Source organism: Chelonia mydas, chromosome 4 (assembly GCF_015237465.2).
Source record: "Chelonia mydas isolate rCheMyd1 chromosome 4, rCheMyd1.pri.v2, whole genome shotgun sequence".
NCBI classification, from domain to species: domain Eukaryota; kingdom Metazoa; phylum Chordata; order Testudines; family Cheloniidae; genus Chelonia; species Chelonia mydas.
In genome coordinates this window covers 18,267,031-18,284,446 of record NC_057852.1, presented here as the reverse complement: position 1 = coordinate 18,284,446, position 17,416 = coordinate 18,267,031, and the positions used below count along the sequence as shown (strand labels likewise).

The 17,416-nt window shown below is 45.6% G+C and overlaps 1 protein-coding gene across 3 annotated transcripts in view; it reads left to right on the top strand.

Moving 5' to 3' along the window:
• Positions 1-17,416, top strand: part of RASGEF1B (RasGEF domain family member 1B) — a 364,027-nt gene that overhangs the window by 31,532 nt on the left and 315,079 nt on the right. The window contains exon 1 of one of the 3 annotated variants that reach the window (XM_043545440.1): positions 1,581-2,045. The exons of 1 other annotated variant lie outside the window; for it this stretch is intronic. In XM_043545440.1, the coding sequence (XP_043401375.1) occupies positions 1,977-2,045 (69 nt within the window). In that variant the 5' untranslated portion in view covers positions 1,581-1,976. Of the gene's footprint in view, positions 1-1,580; positions 2,046-4,445; positions 4,533-17,416 lie in introns of those variants that run through there. One more of the 3 variants, XM_043545443.1, reaches the window with a different exon arrangement.

The following is a 17,416-nucleotide window of genomic DNA, read 5'->3' as shown; positions in this document are numbered from 1 at the left end:
AGCACAGCATTGGTATATTTTCAGTTTGAGGCCAGAGTATATTGGATTTTGTTAAGGATTTATTTCTTAAAAAGCAACTTTTGTCTATTCTAATCCTACCTGGGTTATCTTTGACACTTGCATCTATCAGGATTTAAATACCCCCAAAATGCACTGATTTTGTAACTGCTGACATGTGCCAAGATTATAGTATTAGGGAAAGGACTTTAAACATTTTCAACAGTAAACAGAACCATAACTACAGTCCAGTTATTACAATTGGATGTGTACAGAAAGAGCCTTGAAATCAGTGTGTGTGTGTGGGGGGGGGGCCGGAGGGGGATGCATGGGTGCAAGAGTCCACCTGGATCCAATTGCAAGATCACGGCCTTAGCTGTCTGCTAGTAACGGAGTTTATCAGAGGTCTGGTGCACAATGGATGCTACTGTTTCCTTCAGGCGAGTAGTGCAGTGAACTATCTTGACCAATCAGTGGAATTCAATCAATATTCAGCTTGGGGGGAATCTTAGTCTGAGAGAGGTGCATGCCCAATTCATAGTAATTTTAATACCTTTAGGCAGCTTTGAAAATCTTAGCCATGCAACTGGAACCTCACTACTTATGAAACTACTATTTTGTTCATTTGTATTGTGGTAGTTCCTAGGAGCCCTAGTCATGGAGCAGGACCCCATTGTGGTAGGCGCTGTACAAACCGAACAAAAATCTTTCCTACTCTATTAAAAAAATCTGGCATTACTATTTTGAAATACTAAGTTAATTGCAAACTTCTTATTCTGGTGTGTGAGTGTTTGCTGTTAGCATAATAACTACTCAGCACCTGCTGAAATTGGTGGAAGCTTTGTCATTGACTTCAGTGGAAGTAAGATCGGGCCCTCTTGGGTCAAGCCATTTGGTGCATCAAAAACAGGGAACGTATGGAAAATCTGATACAAGTGAACTGTTAGCTGTAACTTTATATGGCATGTAAGTTTCTCTGGAAAGAGAAAGATTACAAATTATCCTACAAGCCAATAGCCTCTCTAAAGGAAAAGCAGCCATTGTTATAACTGCTGATGCTGCTGTGGGGTCAGGGTGATTGTGCAAGGCTGGCAGCTTTCGTTTCATTAGTGGGACATTCGTTGAATTCAGTGTACTTATGCACATTCAGACCTGGGCTGTCCGAGCTGATCAGAAGCTGCCTGGTCTATTGCAGGAATTCTGTTAAATTCAGAGATGCCCTCTGCAACACCTGAGCCCCACCCTTTCAGAAACACTCCCTGGAGTAGCATGCAGCCCACTGGCACTGAGGGCAATGTGTTTCCCTAATCAGAGCCCCCCAAGCTGGTGACGCTGAGCTCAGCTTGGCCAGAGGCACTGTCCAGGGGATGCTCTTTATGGGGGGTGGGCGGGCGGGGGGGAAGAGGGAATGGGGATTTTATTCAAGGTCTGTGACAGAAAAGGGAAAATATGATGGAAATCCCCAGGTGTAGCAGAAGCAAGAATTTGTCCTAGCTGGGATGCTGTGCTCCTAGCTGTCTGTGTGCGTGTGTCACTCTGAGCCAGGTAAATCCTCTGCCACAGGAGAACACAGACTATTTCTCAGTGCCTTTCTCCAGCTGCCTGCCTGCACTTCGGCAGCGTTGTCCCTCTTGTCACCCCCTTGGTGGGGCCCCTTTCCTTTACTGTGGTAATAGTGACATTCAGCGGGAAAGGCTAGAAGCAAACATCAAAAAGCCCAGGCACGGTACTGTTTGTTTATTCCATTTGTGTGTGTGTTTGTTTTTTACACCATCTAGGCTGCAGCCTGGCAAATCTATACAGCACCTTCAAAATGCTAGACCAGGAAGATGCAAGTAGGCAGCTTGGATAACACTTGAAAGAATGGCAAAGGCTTTGCTGTGAGGAAGAATTTCTCTGCTGAGCTCCTATTGCCAAAGGATATTTACCTGGCACCCTGACAAGATCTGTTAGAAAGACCCCTTCCTCCCTGCTTGTATATGGCAAAGTTTCTTGCAGAGCTCCTGGGCTGCACGTTGCCGGACAAGGGCACCTCTCCCATGTTTGAGGTAGGTGCTTGTGTGCGCAATGGTGCTGTTTGACCTCTTGCTCTGATTGTGTTTCTTTTTGAGATGTCTCAAAGATGCTGCAGGTTTGAGCTTGGCTAATGTTCATTGCCCCCCTTTGAAGCGAGGGGAGGAGGGCAGGAAACTGGTGTTTGCATTTGCCTTTCTGTGTTGGGGTAACCCTCAGTAGGGTAGCTTTCCAGCTGACCGATGAGTGTGTTAGCTGTCAAGGAGTTGCAGTTTGATTGCACGCTATTGCCATTTCCCACTTGCCCAAGAAGTGACTGGTTTCTAAAATGAACATCCCTCCCCCGGCTTCTCTAGTTAGCTGTATCCCCTAACAAAAGGAGACCAAACAATTTTACCTGGTTGTGGTCTGGGAAGTGGCAAGTACTTTGAAGTGAACCCATTTTCATTTTTGCAAGGAAAAATAACAATAACTAAAGGTCACAATAATCTGAACATGGAATGGAAAGAATAAGGTTCTGAACATGAAGCTTCATCAATTTCAGCAGAACTGGAACATGAGAGAGATTCCTCTTCTGCACTCCCTACACAGCCAAACTCCCAGTGTTTTCAACCGCAGTTTTATCTAAGTAAGGCTTTGCTCTGCGAAGTAGGATTCTTATAAGTTAGGGCCCTGTCCAAAGCCCACTGTAGTCAATGGGACTCTCCAGTGACTTCAATGGGCCTTGGATCAGGCTCTTAATGAACAGTGCACAGGGCAGAAGTAACTGTAGGTGTCTCATGTACATGTGATTAGTTGGGAGATTTTTAACTGTTTACTTATTATAGGAGTGCTATATTTAACCTAAAGCGATCCTTCAGGTGTAGCTGTCCTCCATCCCAGTACAGACATTGTCCCAGGGTTTTTTCCAAAAGGATCTCTTCCATTTATTATTTTCAAATCATTATGTAACAGCCATCAGGGTAAATTGGAACAGGCAGAGGAGTAAATAGGGCTTAGCAAATAATAATTTATTTGTCAAACTTAATCTCGCTCAGTTTAATGAATGCACCCAAGCAGACTTCTGGCAAAGTACACTGAGAATCTTGCAATTATATATGAATTTCTTAGCAGTCTTCCCCTCCGCACCCCCAAACATTTGATATGTGGATTTCAAAATTCAAGCTGTGTTGGTGTTACTGTACATAAACAGCACTTTCAGTCGGGTGATTGGATGACTGATGTAACCAACCACCACAGTGCAAATTTCAAATATGCAATCTGCAGTTCACCTTCAGCGGATATGCAAACACAAAACCAGCTCTTTGCAAGTATCCGTGCTAGTAGACTCAGCCACTTGAGTGCTTGCAGAAAGGGAATGTGAAATAAGCAAGTCCAATCTGTTTTATTTTTTGAACTAGAACGAATGTTTACAGGAGAGAATTTCAGCTGTTCACCCAGCCCTAGGTCACCGACTGGGCCGTGTAGCATAGGCCCTGCTGCCTTCCCTCAGGCAGTCTTAGAGCTTTATTTGTTAGGGACAATGTGGTGGTTTCTCTTCTACGGGCTGCTGCAGCACTGGAAGCTGTGCTTGGGAATAGAATTCCCCCTCTGGGCAATGGCATCTTTGAGTAAGGACTTCAGGATTTGGCTCGTTACATTAACACGTGTTAATTCAGCAAATAGTTGTGCTCTGTACTTTCCACAAACTGTGTAATCACATGAGAGACTCTTATTCACTGAACGTATAGGTGGGGTTACTGTGGGTCCAATCCTGAGAAGTGTCAGCATCCTCTGTAATGGAGTCAGAATTGTCTTCCCTCGCTCTCATTCTGCAAAGGGATCCTCTTCGGTGAACGTTTACACCCACATGGAGTTCCACTGAAGTCAACAGGATGCTGAATAGGCATAAGGGTCTGCCCAGGTGGATCTCATTGCAGGGTTTAGGGCCTGCCAGTGCTTAGCCCAGGGCCTGTCTGTGTCCATCAGCCCCAGTAAAGTATCCCTTTTATATTAACAACAAATTACAAATGAGTCCTGTTTGCTCTTCCATGAGGGGAAACTGCACTTTTCCCCTCCCATTCACTTCACAGTGGATGCTGCAGATGCTCTGGATTTGTTTGTGAGGATATGTAGTTATCCTAGGCAAGATGAGAATCTGCCCCCAGCTGGTATTCATACCCTGCCTTTGCACTTAGCACCCTTCTGCATCCAGACTGCTCACTGTGGGAATCCCTGATCCTAAGTAACTAAGACAAACAATGTGGAATTTTCAAAACTGCTCACTGCTAGCTTCACTTTTCTCCTATTGAAATCAAAGGTAAAACTCCCACCCGTAGACTGTTGGGAGAAATTAACAGAGCCCAAGAAGCTGCCCTGACATTACAAGGCCCTGTAAACTCTGCAGTTAAAAAGTGCCATTAAAACACAGTCATAGCAGATGGGCTCCCAGCTGGAGCTAAAATTAGCCAGCTCCCCTGGAGAGGAGTCTGCTTCCTACAGCCTGGAGATTGTAACACCACGCAAATATCTTGAAGCATTTGGTGAGAGTTCTTTTTAGAAAAGCTTTCTTATTTCATTTAAGTTTTCATTTTGGTTTTATTTTTAAATAAGACATTTTGCCTAATAGTGTATTTAAAAATTGTAACATTTCTGTCCACATCATTGTTTGCTTTAAGTTTCTCAAAATGGTTGTGCCCTCTTCTGTCTGGCAAACATTTATTCTCCTGTTTTTCTTCCATGTACAAAATGCTTCCCCCCTGCTCAGTCGATCTAGCATAACAATTATGGAGCTTTAGGGATTAACATATTATTGCGTGTATAGTGAAACAGCATGCACTAGGTGCTTTGCAGAACTATGTTATCTATCCATCTTAGGTACATCTATAGCCCACCATTACCATCGTGTCTGAGTGCCTCACAATCTCAAGGTATTTATTCTTGCAACACTTCTGTGAACTAGGGAAGTGCTGTTGTCCTCATGGGGAGCTGAGGCTCAGATTAAGTGCCTTGCCAAAGGTTAAACAGGAATTCAGCAGCGGGAAGAGGTTTAATTCTGAGTCTGTTTCTATGCTTGGGGAATGGGTGGATGGGAGGGGACAAAAGTGACTTTAAGGCACCTTTGCGTTCCCTGTATTCCAGACTCATGTTGGGGCCTGCCCATTTTGCTTTGTAAAGGCTCGTGTAATGTGTACTCTGCTTCCCAGGCCCCACTTGGGATCTGCTCCACCTTGGGAGCATTATGTAAACCTAATAGCTGTAGGCATTATTGTCCCTATTAGGAAAGTAAGGCAGAAAGGTTAAGTGACTCTGACCAAGTCTACAGAGGGAGTTAGTATCAGAGCTGGATGAGAATGCAAGAGTTCCTTGGTCTCAGTGCAGTGCTTAGTCCTCTGACCATGCTGCTTCCCATGCTGACCACCTTTGTGGCCTGAGGAAACATTGGCTGTTTAGCAGAATAGCTGGCTTAGCTGCAGGTAGTCAGCTGGGAAGGAGCTCGCAGTGTCCGTAGTACCACCAGCAGCAATGGATCCGGTATTTTTCAAAAATGAAGGAACCTGTGTGGTTTTATACACTCCAGAGGCCACCCCTGGTCATGGGGAGGGTGAAGTCAGTGATAAACTTTCAGCCCTACTGGTCAATTTACATCTTCCAATAGGGCTAGAAAGTTACTTTAATTGAAAATTGAGATTAGCCCTGATCATTCTGTCCCACCCAACTGGGCAATGGGGAACCTTTTGGGTGCAGGCTTCAAGAGCATCAAGCTCTGGCTTTGTGTGTGTGTGTGTGTGTGTGTGTTATCTACATGTAAACCTCTGACTTTCTCACCTGCACTCTGCCCACTAATCCATCTTCCCTGAGGCATGTTCCAATACTCCAAATACTTGAACACCTTTGAACAGCTGGCATAAAAAAAATCAACTTGCATCAAAACTTTTTCCTCCTTTCCACAAATGACATTCACTGTCTTCCCCTGCCACAGTTATTTCTGCTTGAGGCCAAGGGCAAGCAAGATCCAGTCCTGGGTCAATCACAGCCTTTCCAGACATTAAAATGTCATGACTAGAAAGGGGTGTTTCATATCACCATTTAGATGGGAGATTTCCAGCTTTCCAACAAGGCCCAGTATGTGCTTTTAGCCCTGGAAGAGCCCAAGAAAATGGATTTTAAAGCAATGCTGTTTTTAAACCTGCAAAAGCTATTTTAGGTGGTTTTCCTGGCTTCCACTGAGCTCTGCATGCTGGGACACCAGGTAAATAAGGCACCTGGATCTACAGGTGAAGGAATAAAAAGAATGTAGTTCCAAAGTTTAAAAAATGTAAAACTCTCTCTAAATCCGTGTTTCTCAGCCTATTTGATACCAAGGACCGGCTTGCTGCCTTCCTAAACTGTCAGGGATCTCGGGGACCAGAGCTGGTCAATGGCCCATCATTGAGAAACACCGCTCTACATTGCTTCTGAAGTAGCTATACTGTAACCTGTCACACAGTGGAGAATACATGGTTTGTCAGAGAGGTTTTACCAGCATGAGTTTGAGTGCCCTCTACTTACAAGTGGCAAAGCTGTGGGTTAAGTGTCTACTCCACACTCATGCTGATAAAAAGTTTCATACTGCATACATTTTCTTTCTCTCACTCATGTGCATGCATGCACAGTGAATAAAGTGTTTTATAAAGTTAACTTTGTGCACTTGCTATTCAAGTCATGTTAGTTTTGTCTCTTACCTATCATAGCTGCATGTTGCAGCATCTGTTAATTTATCTTAGAGCCGTCCCTTGAGCTTGTTAGTCTCAGGAACCGGAGAAAAGGACTGTGGATTGTCAATTCCTCGCTCTGCTTCTCATGGAGCTGAGGGTTCCAAAACTTCAGGTACTTGTTCTAATTGCTGTTGGATTTGGGAGCATTTTTACCCTGTGCTTTAAAAGGGATTCAGGGGCAGCCTAGGAACCGAGTGACAGTGTGAAGAAGAGTCTCCCTATGGGTGCAAATTTTAGAGCAATCATAGTTCCTGCCTGGAAGTATGATAGAAGCATGGTTTGGAATGGTATCTATCAAGGAAGTAAGCAGCCCTATCTTATGGGGCGTAAGAGGGAGCGTGGTCTTGTGGTATCAGCGGAGCAATAAAGGGGGTGTGGGGGAAGGAGGGGCAGTGAGATCAGAAAACCTGGTTCTGACACTGGTTTGAGTGTCTTTGGGTCACTCTTAATGTCTCTGAGCCTCAGTTCTTCCCATCCCTATTATGTGGCTATTAAAATTTACTCCACAGGAGTGATCTAAGGATGTATCAGTTAGGGCCATGTCCTGTGTCACGCTTGTAGGTATGCAATTGATTTCAATGGGATCCTTGCAGGGGAAAGATGCTGAGTTTCCTGCTCTCCATGCTGACGGCATCTGCTTACGTTTTCCCCCTGGGGTAACATCTATATGATGAGCTTCTCCTGTTGGTGTAGGTACTCCAGCTCCCCGAGAGGCAGTAGCTATGTTGACAGGAGAAGCCTTCCCATTGACATAGGGCGTATACACCAGGATTTGGGTCAGTATATCTGTGTCAGTGGGTATGGCTTATGTAGTTATAGTGATATACGTTTGTAGTGTACACCAGGGATCGGTTACAGTTCCCTTTGTGGTTCCCCCTTCTCTAACCGGGAATTAACCTTCTATACCACCAGTAAACTTCTACCCTGGTCCAGCTGTGCTGTTCAGTGAGTAAGGAGTTGGAACCAAAGCCCCACCTACTCCCTGCCCACCTCTGAGTCACTGTTCCTCCCCTGCTTCCTCCTCCTCCCTGGAGAGTAGCTACTTCTTGCTGACCCGTACTAGCAGTAGATCACATCTCCCTTGTGCTCACTTAGTGAGTAGGGATAGTAAAGCCGAAGTCCCTCCCGTTCTGCACCCCTCCCTGCCCACCTGCTTTAGGAAGAAGTGGGTGAATAACCTCGCTTACTCCTATGTGCTTGGACCCAGGATTCAGGTGGCCTGAGTAAGGATGCACAGGAGGTTCTTACTCCCTCTTATGGGTGTCCAAGTCAGAATCTAGCCCTAAGTAAGGTACTAATTACAATGACTAATGAAGGACAGAACATCACCCTCTATATGTACAAAGCCAAAAAAATACCAAATAAAATAATGGGAGAATGACTGAAATAGAACAGCAATGATGCTCTTTAGTGGTGCAGGTTCAGGACCCTGAAGTCACTGGGAGAAGGCTCAGGTGCAAGGCCTTTATATGCACATTCTGATGTTCAAGACCATGATGAACAAAAGCTTTTCAGGCCTCCTTACGTTACGGTTGGTCCAAATCTTTCTCCACTTCCTTTTTTTCCCCAAGTGTTGATAGTCACGTAATGACCCCTTTTTCTTACCCTTGTTAGGAAGTCCGACCGCAGCAGTGCAGCCTAGTCAGTGAGGCTGACTATTGAATAAGTTTCTTGGGGGAGGGGGAATGATGGAAGTCCAGTTGGTTGAATCATTTCCATCTGGATTTAAGAGCATACCGTAGAGGACAGTCTTGCCCTGGCAGGGGTCTGGAGTAGATGACCTAATAGGTCTTTTCTATCCTTAAGTCTGTAGGCCAGACTCCAGCAGCCTTGTTCTTACCATGTTGTACCTTGTTCCCCAAACTACCCTCTTGAAATATATGGGACTTCTCTAGGAGTAAGGGACTACTTGCTGCAAGCCAGACTGTCAGGATCTGGCCCTGCGATTCTATAGGATGTGACAGCCGTGAACACCTTCATGTCTGGCACTGGGAATATGGTAGCCAGTGGCTACCCTTCCAAGAGGGGGCAGCACAACCAGGAATCTGGCCAGTGAGGCAGTGCAAGGTATACTACTCCCTGTTGAAAAGGGTTGTCAGATTGGGCTCCACCCTACCCAGCCAGGGAGCTCTGGGACGCAGTCTGCCCGCCCGGGGCCATTATGGGGCCACACCACCACCTTACTATGGGATGTGCCTTTAAGGTGCTGTCAAGCATGTAGGAAATGGGGGATGGGGTTTGTTTGGAGTGTCACACACTGTTTTATGCTTAGAAATTTTTCACCATTTAAACAAACCACTCCAACCTTCAAAATGAATCCATTTTTTCCAATTAATCAGGGTCCTATTTTTCCAGCCTTGAATAATTATTGGGGCTTATTCTTTTGTATTGCTTTCAAGCAGCGTACAACAAAATTAATCACAATTTGCAGAGCCTGCTTTCTACCCTGTAGGTTCAAAGAGAAGAAACCCTCCAACATAATGTATGTGGTAGGAACACCATAGTCAGTGACAAATTGAATGGAATTAAAAGTTATGGTATGATTGTGAGCAAGCTTTGATAGTAACAGACCTTTGGTTGCAGCACCTTGGAGCTCTGCAAAAGCTTCTTCTTGCTAATTTAACCAATTTATATTTTTGAGCACAATTATTTTCATGCCTTTCCATGCACCTTCTCTTCAGCTGAGAGTTGGACTAGGGCATAATTCCTGCATGGGTGCAAAGTGGAGTATAGCGAGAGAGACAGTTTGTTATCCCTCTAAGGCATAGCCAGCCTAGTGCTTAAGTGTCACTCAGGCACCTCCCCACTTGAGGCAACTCATGCTGCTGGCATAGCTGGCCAGTGCTCTCTAGGCCTTCAGCCTAATGATCGGTTGATGCACAGAGGTCCTGGAGAAAGGCTCACCCTGCTTATTCCACTTTAGCATGCCCATAGTGGAGTAGCCGACACTTAGCCCAGACTGATCACTTCAATTTCTTGTTGGTCTTTACCTGAATTATACCAAAGACTTCAGAGAACTGCTGCTAAAATGCAAGTCTCTCTTCTAACAGGCTGCAAGTTAATGTCTTGCTGAGGGAGGCGAGGGGATATTTTTCCTCAGGGGCCTGTGGATGACTAAGGCCCTGATTCTGCAAAGAGCTCCAAGCAGGCTCAGGAGTCTGCCCTTGCAGAGCTCACTACAGCCGTGTGGCCTAAGTTCTCCCCTCATAACTATCTTTCTAGAAGTATGTGCCTTCCCCAACAGGCTCTAAAACCCAATCCACATACACTGTGCTGTCCAACTGCACCCCCTTCCTGAGCAGAAGAAGTGTCAAGAAGCCTTGTTTGGTTTTCACATTCCCTCCGGGTGCGGTTTCCTTTCTCCATGTTTGTGGTGTATGTGGGAGAGTCCTTGTGCCCATCAGTGCATGATGACAGGCCCCAAAGTGGTAGTGTAAGCCACACACCTTCTGGGTGTGGTGTTCTGTCCCATCTTATGGCACTTAAACCACTAAGAGAGCAATTAATGAGTCTGCTCTACTGCCTTCACTAACAGCTAGTTGGCTTTTAGCTCACTGTGTAGAGGCTCATGCACTCAGCTCCAGAGGGCCCTAGTTCAATGCTGACGACCGGGGTCTGTCGGCGTTACACTAAGACTTTGATAGGAACTAGGGAGTGACCATTATTTGAACTCAACCCCCCTTCTCCCCTCCCCCATTGCTAGCGGGGCCCTCTGGGATCCTTTGAAACAGCCATTTAAATGGACACCCCATGGAAACAGGATCAATGAGACTGGAGCTGACCTTTATATGCACCCTTGCAAAGAAATTTATCTACCTGGACCCTTGACAAAGTTGCAACAGGCCTGAGCTGCACTCTCATTGATGATAGAGAGAACTGAAGCTTCTCTTCCCGCATGTGAACTCTGGAATGGGTTGAAAATGTCTAAATTTAGATTTTTCTGCCAAAAAAAAAAAATCAAAATTTATACTGGAAAAAACCAGAGCTCTTCCCTATTCAGAGCCCAGTGGGGCCTCAGAGCAGGGCGATCCCATGCAGCCACTTTAGAGGGCAGAACATTTTTTAAAATGGCCTGGTCACCACTGAGATGTCTTTCAAACACCTTATTACATAAATAATCCTTCTAGCACTTTTTCATGCTCAAATATAACCAAGAGCAGTAAATGAATTCTCACTCCCTCCCCCAGCCCTGTGACAAGCTCAATCACTATGTGCCCTTGCCTGCTGGAGGAGCCAACTCACAGGGAAGTGAAATGACTTTTTCAGGATCCCACAGCAAGTTGCTGATGGTCAGGAATAGAACCCAGGAGTCCTGACTCCTGTGCCCCAGTTTTGTAGAAACTCTGGTGCTAGCAGGCCGAGCGAGAACACAAGGAACAGGGATAGTGCTAATGTACTGGTTTGCAGTGTACTCTTGGAGACGCACAGCTGCTGTCCGTAGGTGTGATCTGCCTCTGGCGTCCCTGCATGGGAGAGATGGGAGAGATTGGTTTCATCAGGAACTGGCTGGAGCCAAGTGGGCGAGTTTGCAATGAGTGTAGCAAGCCAGCTCGAGCAGGACATAGCATGCAGGGTTGTGGGGGGGAGGCAGGCCAGTGGCAGACAAAGGTATGTGTGACTTCCTGTGTCTGTCAAATTTGGCTGGAAAACTTACATGAACATGCTTCTGGTGAAACTTCTTGCTCCTATACTGTCTATAAACACCACTGGGACACATTGTCTGACAAGAGCAGGAGGCCTGGACAGAAGCTAGAAGTTTAGAGGGGCAAAAAAAGTAATTTATGTCCGTTATTCTAATCTTTTTTTTATTCTTCAAGGAATGTGAGGGCTGGGTTTGGTTCCAGTTCTGAATGATGTTTTGGCACAAGGGTGGAAGGGACAGTTTGTGTATTGTCCAAACAAAGTTTGTTTGCCTTTGGTTTATAGCTACGTATGTTTGTTTGTTTGTTAAGGCAATACGTACTTTCCATCTACCAGGGTTTGGTGGTGTTGCTACCTCTTGTGATTTTTTTTTTTATCATAAGCGTCTTGATCTTTGGTGTTTGTTTTGTTTTTTCTTAAAACCCCAGCTTCTACAGTCCTGTGATTATCTGAGAATCTAAGAACACCAAAAAGCCAGCTTCTCTTCTTCTGGTTGCAGGGAAGAACGTGAAAATATAAACCCAAATAGTTCAGAAGGCAAATAAGCCAAAGCTGTTGTGTTTTTTAAAAACCTCAAGATTTCTAAGCCAATCTGGTGATTTTGGGGGGTCGGGGTCTGACTTTAACATTTGGGGTTGGCCGTGCTGTTTTGGTGTGCAGAATCTTTGCTGCAAATAACAAGCAGGCTGCTCTTGCTTTTAATAAGTCAGTCATGTAACAACAGTTATAGCTTATTGACACTATCTTTCTTCCATAACCTGAAGCTAAAGGCCTCTGAGGAAATCTGCCTAATTAAAACTAAGGATTACATTACACCACTCAGAAGCCCTTTAATTAATGTTGTCTCAATCATTTGAGATCTAATGAAAGGGTTATTAATCCTGGTGTGTGTGTTTGTGTATATATATCCTGCCACTTGCATAGCAAAATATGCAAGAGGCGCGTGACCCTGTTCCCACATAAGTGAGTGGCAAAATTCCCATTGACTTCCGTGGGAGCAAGATGAGGTTCTTCAAACTAAAGCTTTCTGACAACTGAGCAGTGGCATTTCCCGCTTGCTTTGGAATTGACAGGACGCCCTTGGGCTCATGGTGGAAAAAGCTGATTTTTTTTTTTTTTGTTAAAGGCATAATTTAGTTTATTAAATGGACTGATTTATTTGTGATCATTTTAAAGATGGGCCTAAAACACCGTTCCCACCCCCCTCCCCCCCATACCCCTCAGAGCCAGTACTTCCTGCACAGGAATTGCAGTTTCAGTCCAACACCAGTGGTTAGGACACTAGCCTGGGACTTGTGAGACTTGGATTCAGTTCCCTGCTTCACCATGGGCTTCCTGTGTGACGTGGGGCAAGCCACTTAGCCTCTGTGACTCGGTTCCCTATCTGTAAATAAGGGATACTAACTACTACTTCGTCACAGGGATGTTTTAAAGATAAACATATTGCAGGCTGCGAGGTGCATGGGTACGGTAGTGGTGGCAGGGGCGGGCAAACTTTTTGGCCTGAGGGCTGCATCGGGTTTCGGAAATTGTATGGAGGGCTGGTTAGGGGAGGCTGTGCCTCCCCAAAGAGCCAGGCGCGGCCCAGCTCCCCCCCCACAGCTTCTTCCCCCCGACGGCCCCCCCAGGACTCCTGCCCCATCAAACCCTCCCTTCCGCCCTTCGCTCCCTGCCCCCTTACCGCGCTGCCTGGAGCACCGGTGGCTGGTGGGGCTACAGCCGCGCCGCCCAGAGCACCAGGACAGGCAGCCGTGCCGTCCGGCTGGAGCCGGCCACGCAGCACAGAGCACCGGGTCAGGCCAGGCTCTGCAGCTGTGCTGCCCCAGGAGCTCGCAGCCCCCCCCGGCCCCGAGCATGTCACCGGCAGCACAGTGAGCTGAGACTGCGGGGGAGGGCGAACAGCGGGGGAGGGGCTGGGGGCGAGCCTCCCGGGCCAGGAGCTCAGGGGCCGGGCAGGAGGGTCCGGCAGGCTGGATGTGGCCCGCAGGCCATAGTTTGCCCACCTCTGGGCTAGGAGTACCTATGATTCACAACCTATTGCTATAATGGGCTAGAGCAAAACCCCCATCCAAATACTCCTGAAGCTGGAAAAAGTTCAGATCTGGATTCAGATTTAAACTCTGTGACTTGGGCCCATCTCTCTACTGATGACTCCTTCTAAAAATTATCCCACTGTTCCAAATTTAATATTGGTTCCAAGGGGTTGTTCCTATCCCTATTGGAAACCTCCTTAAGGCTGAGGCCTCGTCTACATTTAAAATCTAGGTCAATCTAGGGCTGTGAAAAATTCATGCTCCTCAGAGATGTACTTAAGTCGACCGAAGCCCCAGTATAGATGCCACTAGCCAACAGCTCTCGGGGTGGGTTTACAACAGCGATAGGAATGGAAGGGGTTTTTCCAGGAGCAAGTGATACTACAAGGCTACAGTGGCATAGCTACAGCACTGCAGCTGTGTTCCCTGGAGTGCAGACATACCCTAGGCGTGCGTGAGTTACTGCAGCTCTGCTGTGTCTGCAGCAAAAGGAGGCTTGGTGTGTGCTGCTGAACAGTTGTTCTCTTTATATACTGTGAAGAGTGTTTTGCATTGAAAGTTGGACCCTTTCCCTTCCTGTGCTTTCTTAACGGTGCCTTTTGTAGGCGGAGTACAAGGCGCTTGAGAGGATTGTTTGCTGGTGGTCTTAAGTTGCGGCTTAGCGCTGTAAATGCCCGGGAGAAGATGGGTGTAGAAATGCTCCTTTTCTCTCATTCTAGTGGGCTGCAGTGCAAATAAGAGGATTTAAATAACAAGCACCAGAGCGGGTTACGTCGGTCAGAGAGAAATCCGAAGGACAAGATGGTCACAGACCCTTATGAAGTTGTACAAGGGATGTGGGAGGTATTTGGGGACTGCTCCTTTGAGGTCAGATCCTCAGCTGGTGTAAAATATGATAGCTCTATCTACTTCAATGGGGCTGCAACTATGCATACCATTTGACCCCCCGCTGGTACATGACACCTTAAAGGGGTGAGGAGGAGGCAAGGACCATGGCACCCTCAGCTGCAGCCTGCAGTGTGGGCAGGCTGTCCCAGATAGACACTTGGCTGGCTGGGATATGATCTCTCCCTGACCTACCCAGGGTGTGGGTTATGCAAACCAGGAGAGCTCATCCAAGCATCAGAGTAACGGCGCACCTCATTGGGGGTGGAACGTGGAATCCCTGGTTCTAAAAGCTGGCACCACTCTTGCTTGAAGTAAAGGACCATGTCTGATATCTTGGAGGCTGCAGCAGAGTCTTAAATCTCTAAGTGATGTTGCCACGAGAGGGGGACGGAGCCACGGTGTGTCAGCATGGGTTGCAGCTGTATGTCCCGGGGGTTTTGGCCCTAAATCTAGAGATGGGGTAGAATTGCTACTCCCTGTGCGCGTGGAGGCAAAGACAGAAATGAAGAAGAGCTCTAACATGCACTACTCTAAAACACTTTCCTTCAGAAACGGTGGTTTTCTTTGCTGACTACGCTGATAAATTGTACAATGTAGGGCGAGTGTGAAGTGAAAATGGAACTCTGATGTTTACAAACAGATTGGGGGGCAGAGTGGTGGGTGTGTGTGTGGGGACTTAAATTTCATTTCCCTGCACCAGCTTCAGTGAATCTTGGCTTGTTTGGGTTTTAAATGATTGCCCAGGAAAGCAGACATTCAGCCAACAAAAGCTGAACCACTTTCGTGTGTCCTGCTTTAAAAATTGATACTGGAATTAATTTTTTTTTTTTTTTACAAATGCTATGAAATTCTAAGGCCCTATTCTATGTAGGTGGTTTTAGCATGTCTACTGTCATGAATATTAGCACTTTAAAGGCAGAGGTAATAAAGATTTCCCTCTCCACACTGATGTAAAATGCTTTTCATTCTATTACTGATTTTTGTGTCACATCATTAGGAGTTGAGGTGTCTTCTTATAAGGGCTGGATCCTGCAAAGTGCTAAGCATGCTGGACAGCCCTAGGCAGGCACTTAAGCACATGCTGAACTTTAAGCATACTCTATTTGCTCAACATAAAAAGAGGGAGGAGAGCTGAGACATTGCAACATTCAGGCTTTATTCCTTCCTTCACATAAACTGTCCTCTCTCATCAAGCACTTCCTGAAGGCAGAGTGAAGATAGTACTGGTGCCCAGCCAGTTATTCTGCATCTTGTATTTGGGCATTTGACTGTTGAATAGTACTGGACCCCGGACAGAACCCCGCTGTGAGACCCCACTAGATATGTCCTCTCCATTACTACCTTATACATAAGCATACTGTTGTAGTAGAATGCCCCCTGTTGGTTTCCAGTCATAACCCTACTGAAGTCAATGGGACTGCTACTATGCTTAAAGTTCAACATGTGCATACTTGCTTGGCTGGGTGAAGCCACGATGCTCAGCACAGTGCAGGCTCAGTCCCAAACTTTTCAAGGTCTGATCCAAAGTCCACTGAAATCAATTGAAGGGCTCCCATTGACTTCACTGAGTTTTGGATCGAGCCCATATTAAATTGTTCAATAAGGCAGTTCCTTTCTTTGTACACACACACAATCACAACCAACTGCTTTAGTGTTTGATAGAGGAATACCAGTGTTTTCTGCCTTAGAACACAGGTGCTTTTGTAAGCCCCACACCTTCTGGGTGTGGTGTTCTGTCCCATCTGGTGGCACCGAGACCACTTAAAGAGAGATATAAAATGAATCTGGCAGCTGGCTAAGACTGTAGAGAAGTTGGCTTTTAGCTCATGTGGTAGAGGCTCATGCACTAAGCTCCAGAGGTGCCAGATTTGATCCCGCCTGCCAACGACTGGGGTCTGTTGGCATTACACTTTCTCTTGTCAGTATTGACTGGTGCTTTAGTGAATCCTTGTCAGGGTAACAAAGGTCACCTCGATCCATACTAAGCTCTCAAAATTAGTTTAAAAAATAAATATCCCTGAAGCCTGGCACCTCTAGACCAACAGTTTTTGTGACATCATTAAGTAATGAACATTATTACAAAGAGGAGAAAGGGATGCGTTATACAGGAATGGAAATACTTTTATGTATTACATAATATATGGTACCTCTCAACTGTTAGATTAGAAAATGTATCACTCTTTTTTAAAGTCAGATTTATTTCAGTCCCATTTAAACCAAGCAGTGTCACTGAACGCTATTGACGTCAGACATGCTGAAATGCCAGATTGAAATTACAGAAAGCTTTCCATGTCTGAAAGCAGCAAAACATACCTCCTTTCAAACATTAATTGAGCCTGTTTATTGTTGTCTCTAATTTTGTATCTGCCTGGTAGCAGATTGAGAATACAGCAATGGATCCAAGTGAAAATTTTTAAAATGTGTATATACATTAAAATTTTGCCTATATGATACTAGCCTTCTGGAAAAGTCCCACTGAAAAACAGAAATTACTCTAAAATATAGAATTTAATAAATCTCCTTTCTCAATGTTTTTGCGGCATCCTGTCAAACTTTAGAGCAGGGATGTAATTCTCCAGTAAATAATATGGCATAGTCAAAAAAAAAAAATCAGAGGAGTATCATTTTCTATTAAATTATATCAAATTTCTCCATAAGGGTCTTTTTGTTTTGTAGAGAGTATTCTAGAGGTAGCTCTTTAAGATACAATTCGGGGTGCTAGTCGTAGGGCTTATTGATGTCCTTGACTGTGGAATGTACACCCATCGGTGATCAGGACAAGCCTGCATCTAGCCCTCTTGAGAACTTCATGCAGGGCCCTTTTTCTGTACACCGGCTTTCCCACAATGATAGCACTAGGGCCAAATTCAGATGAGGCTCATGGAATCATTCCTCATGGAATGCAGGCCGATTCAGGAAATAGCCTAAAATGGAGGGAGGGGGAGAAAACTTTCAGGTCCTTTAGTGACAGAATTGACATTTCCTAACGTGTATATAAAAGGTGGGTTGACATGGCAATAAGCATATTGGAAATTCCCATATTCATACACCCCCACTAAATCTTATTTATGATTATATTTGTGAGGGAAGATCAGGAATTGACTAATC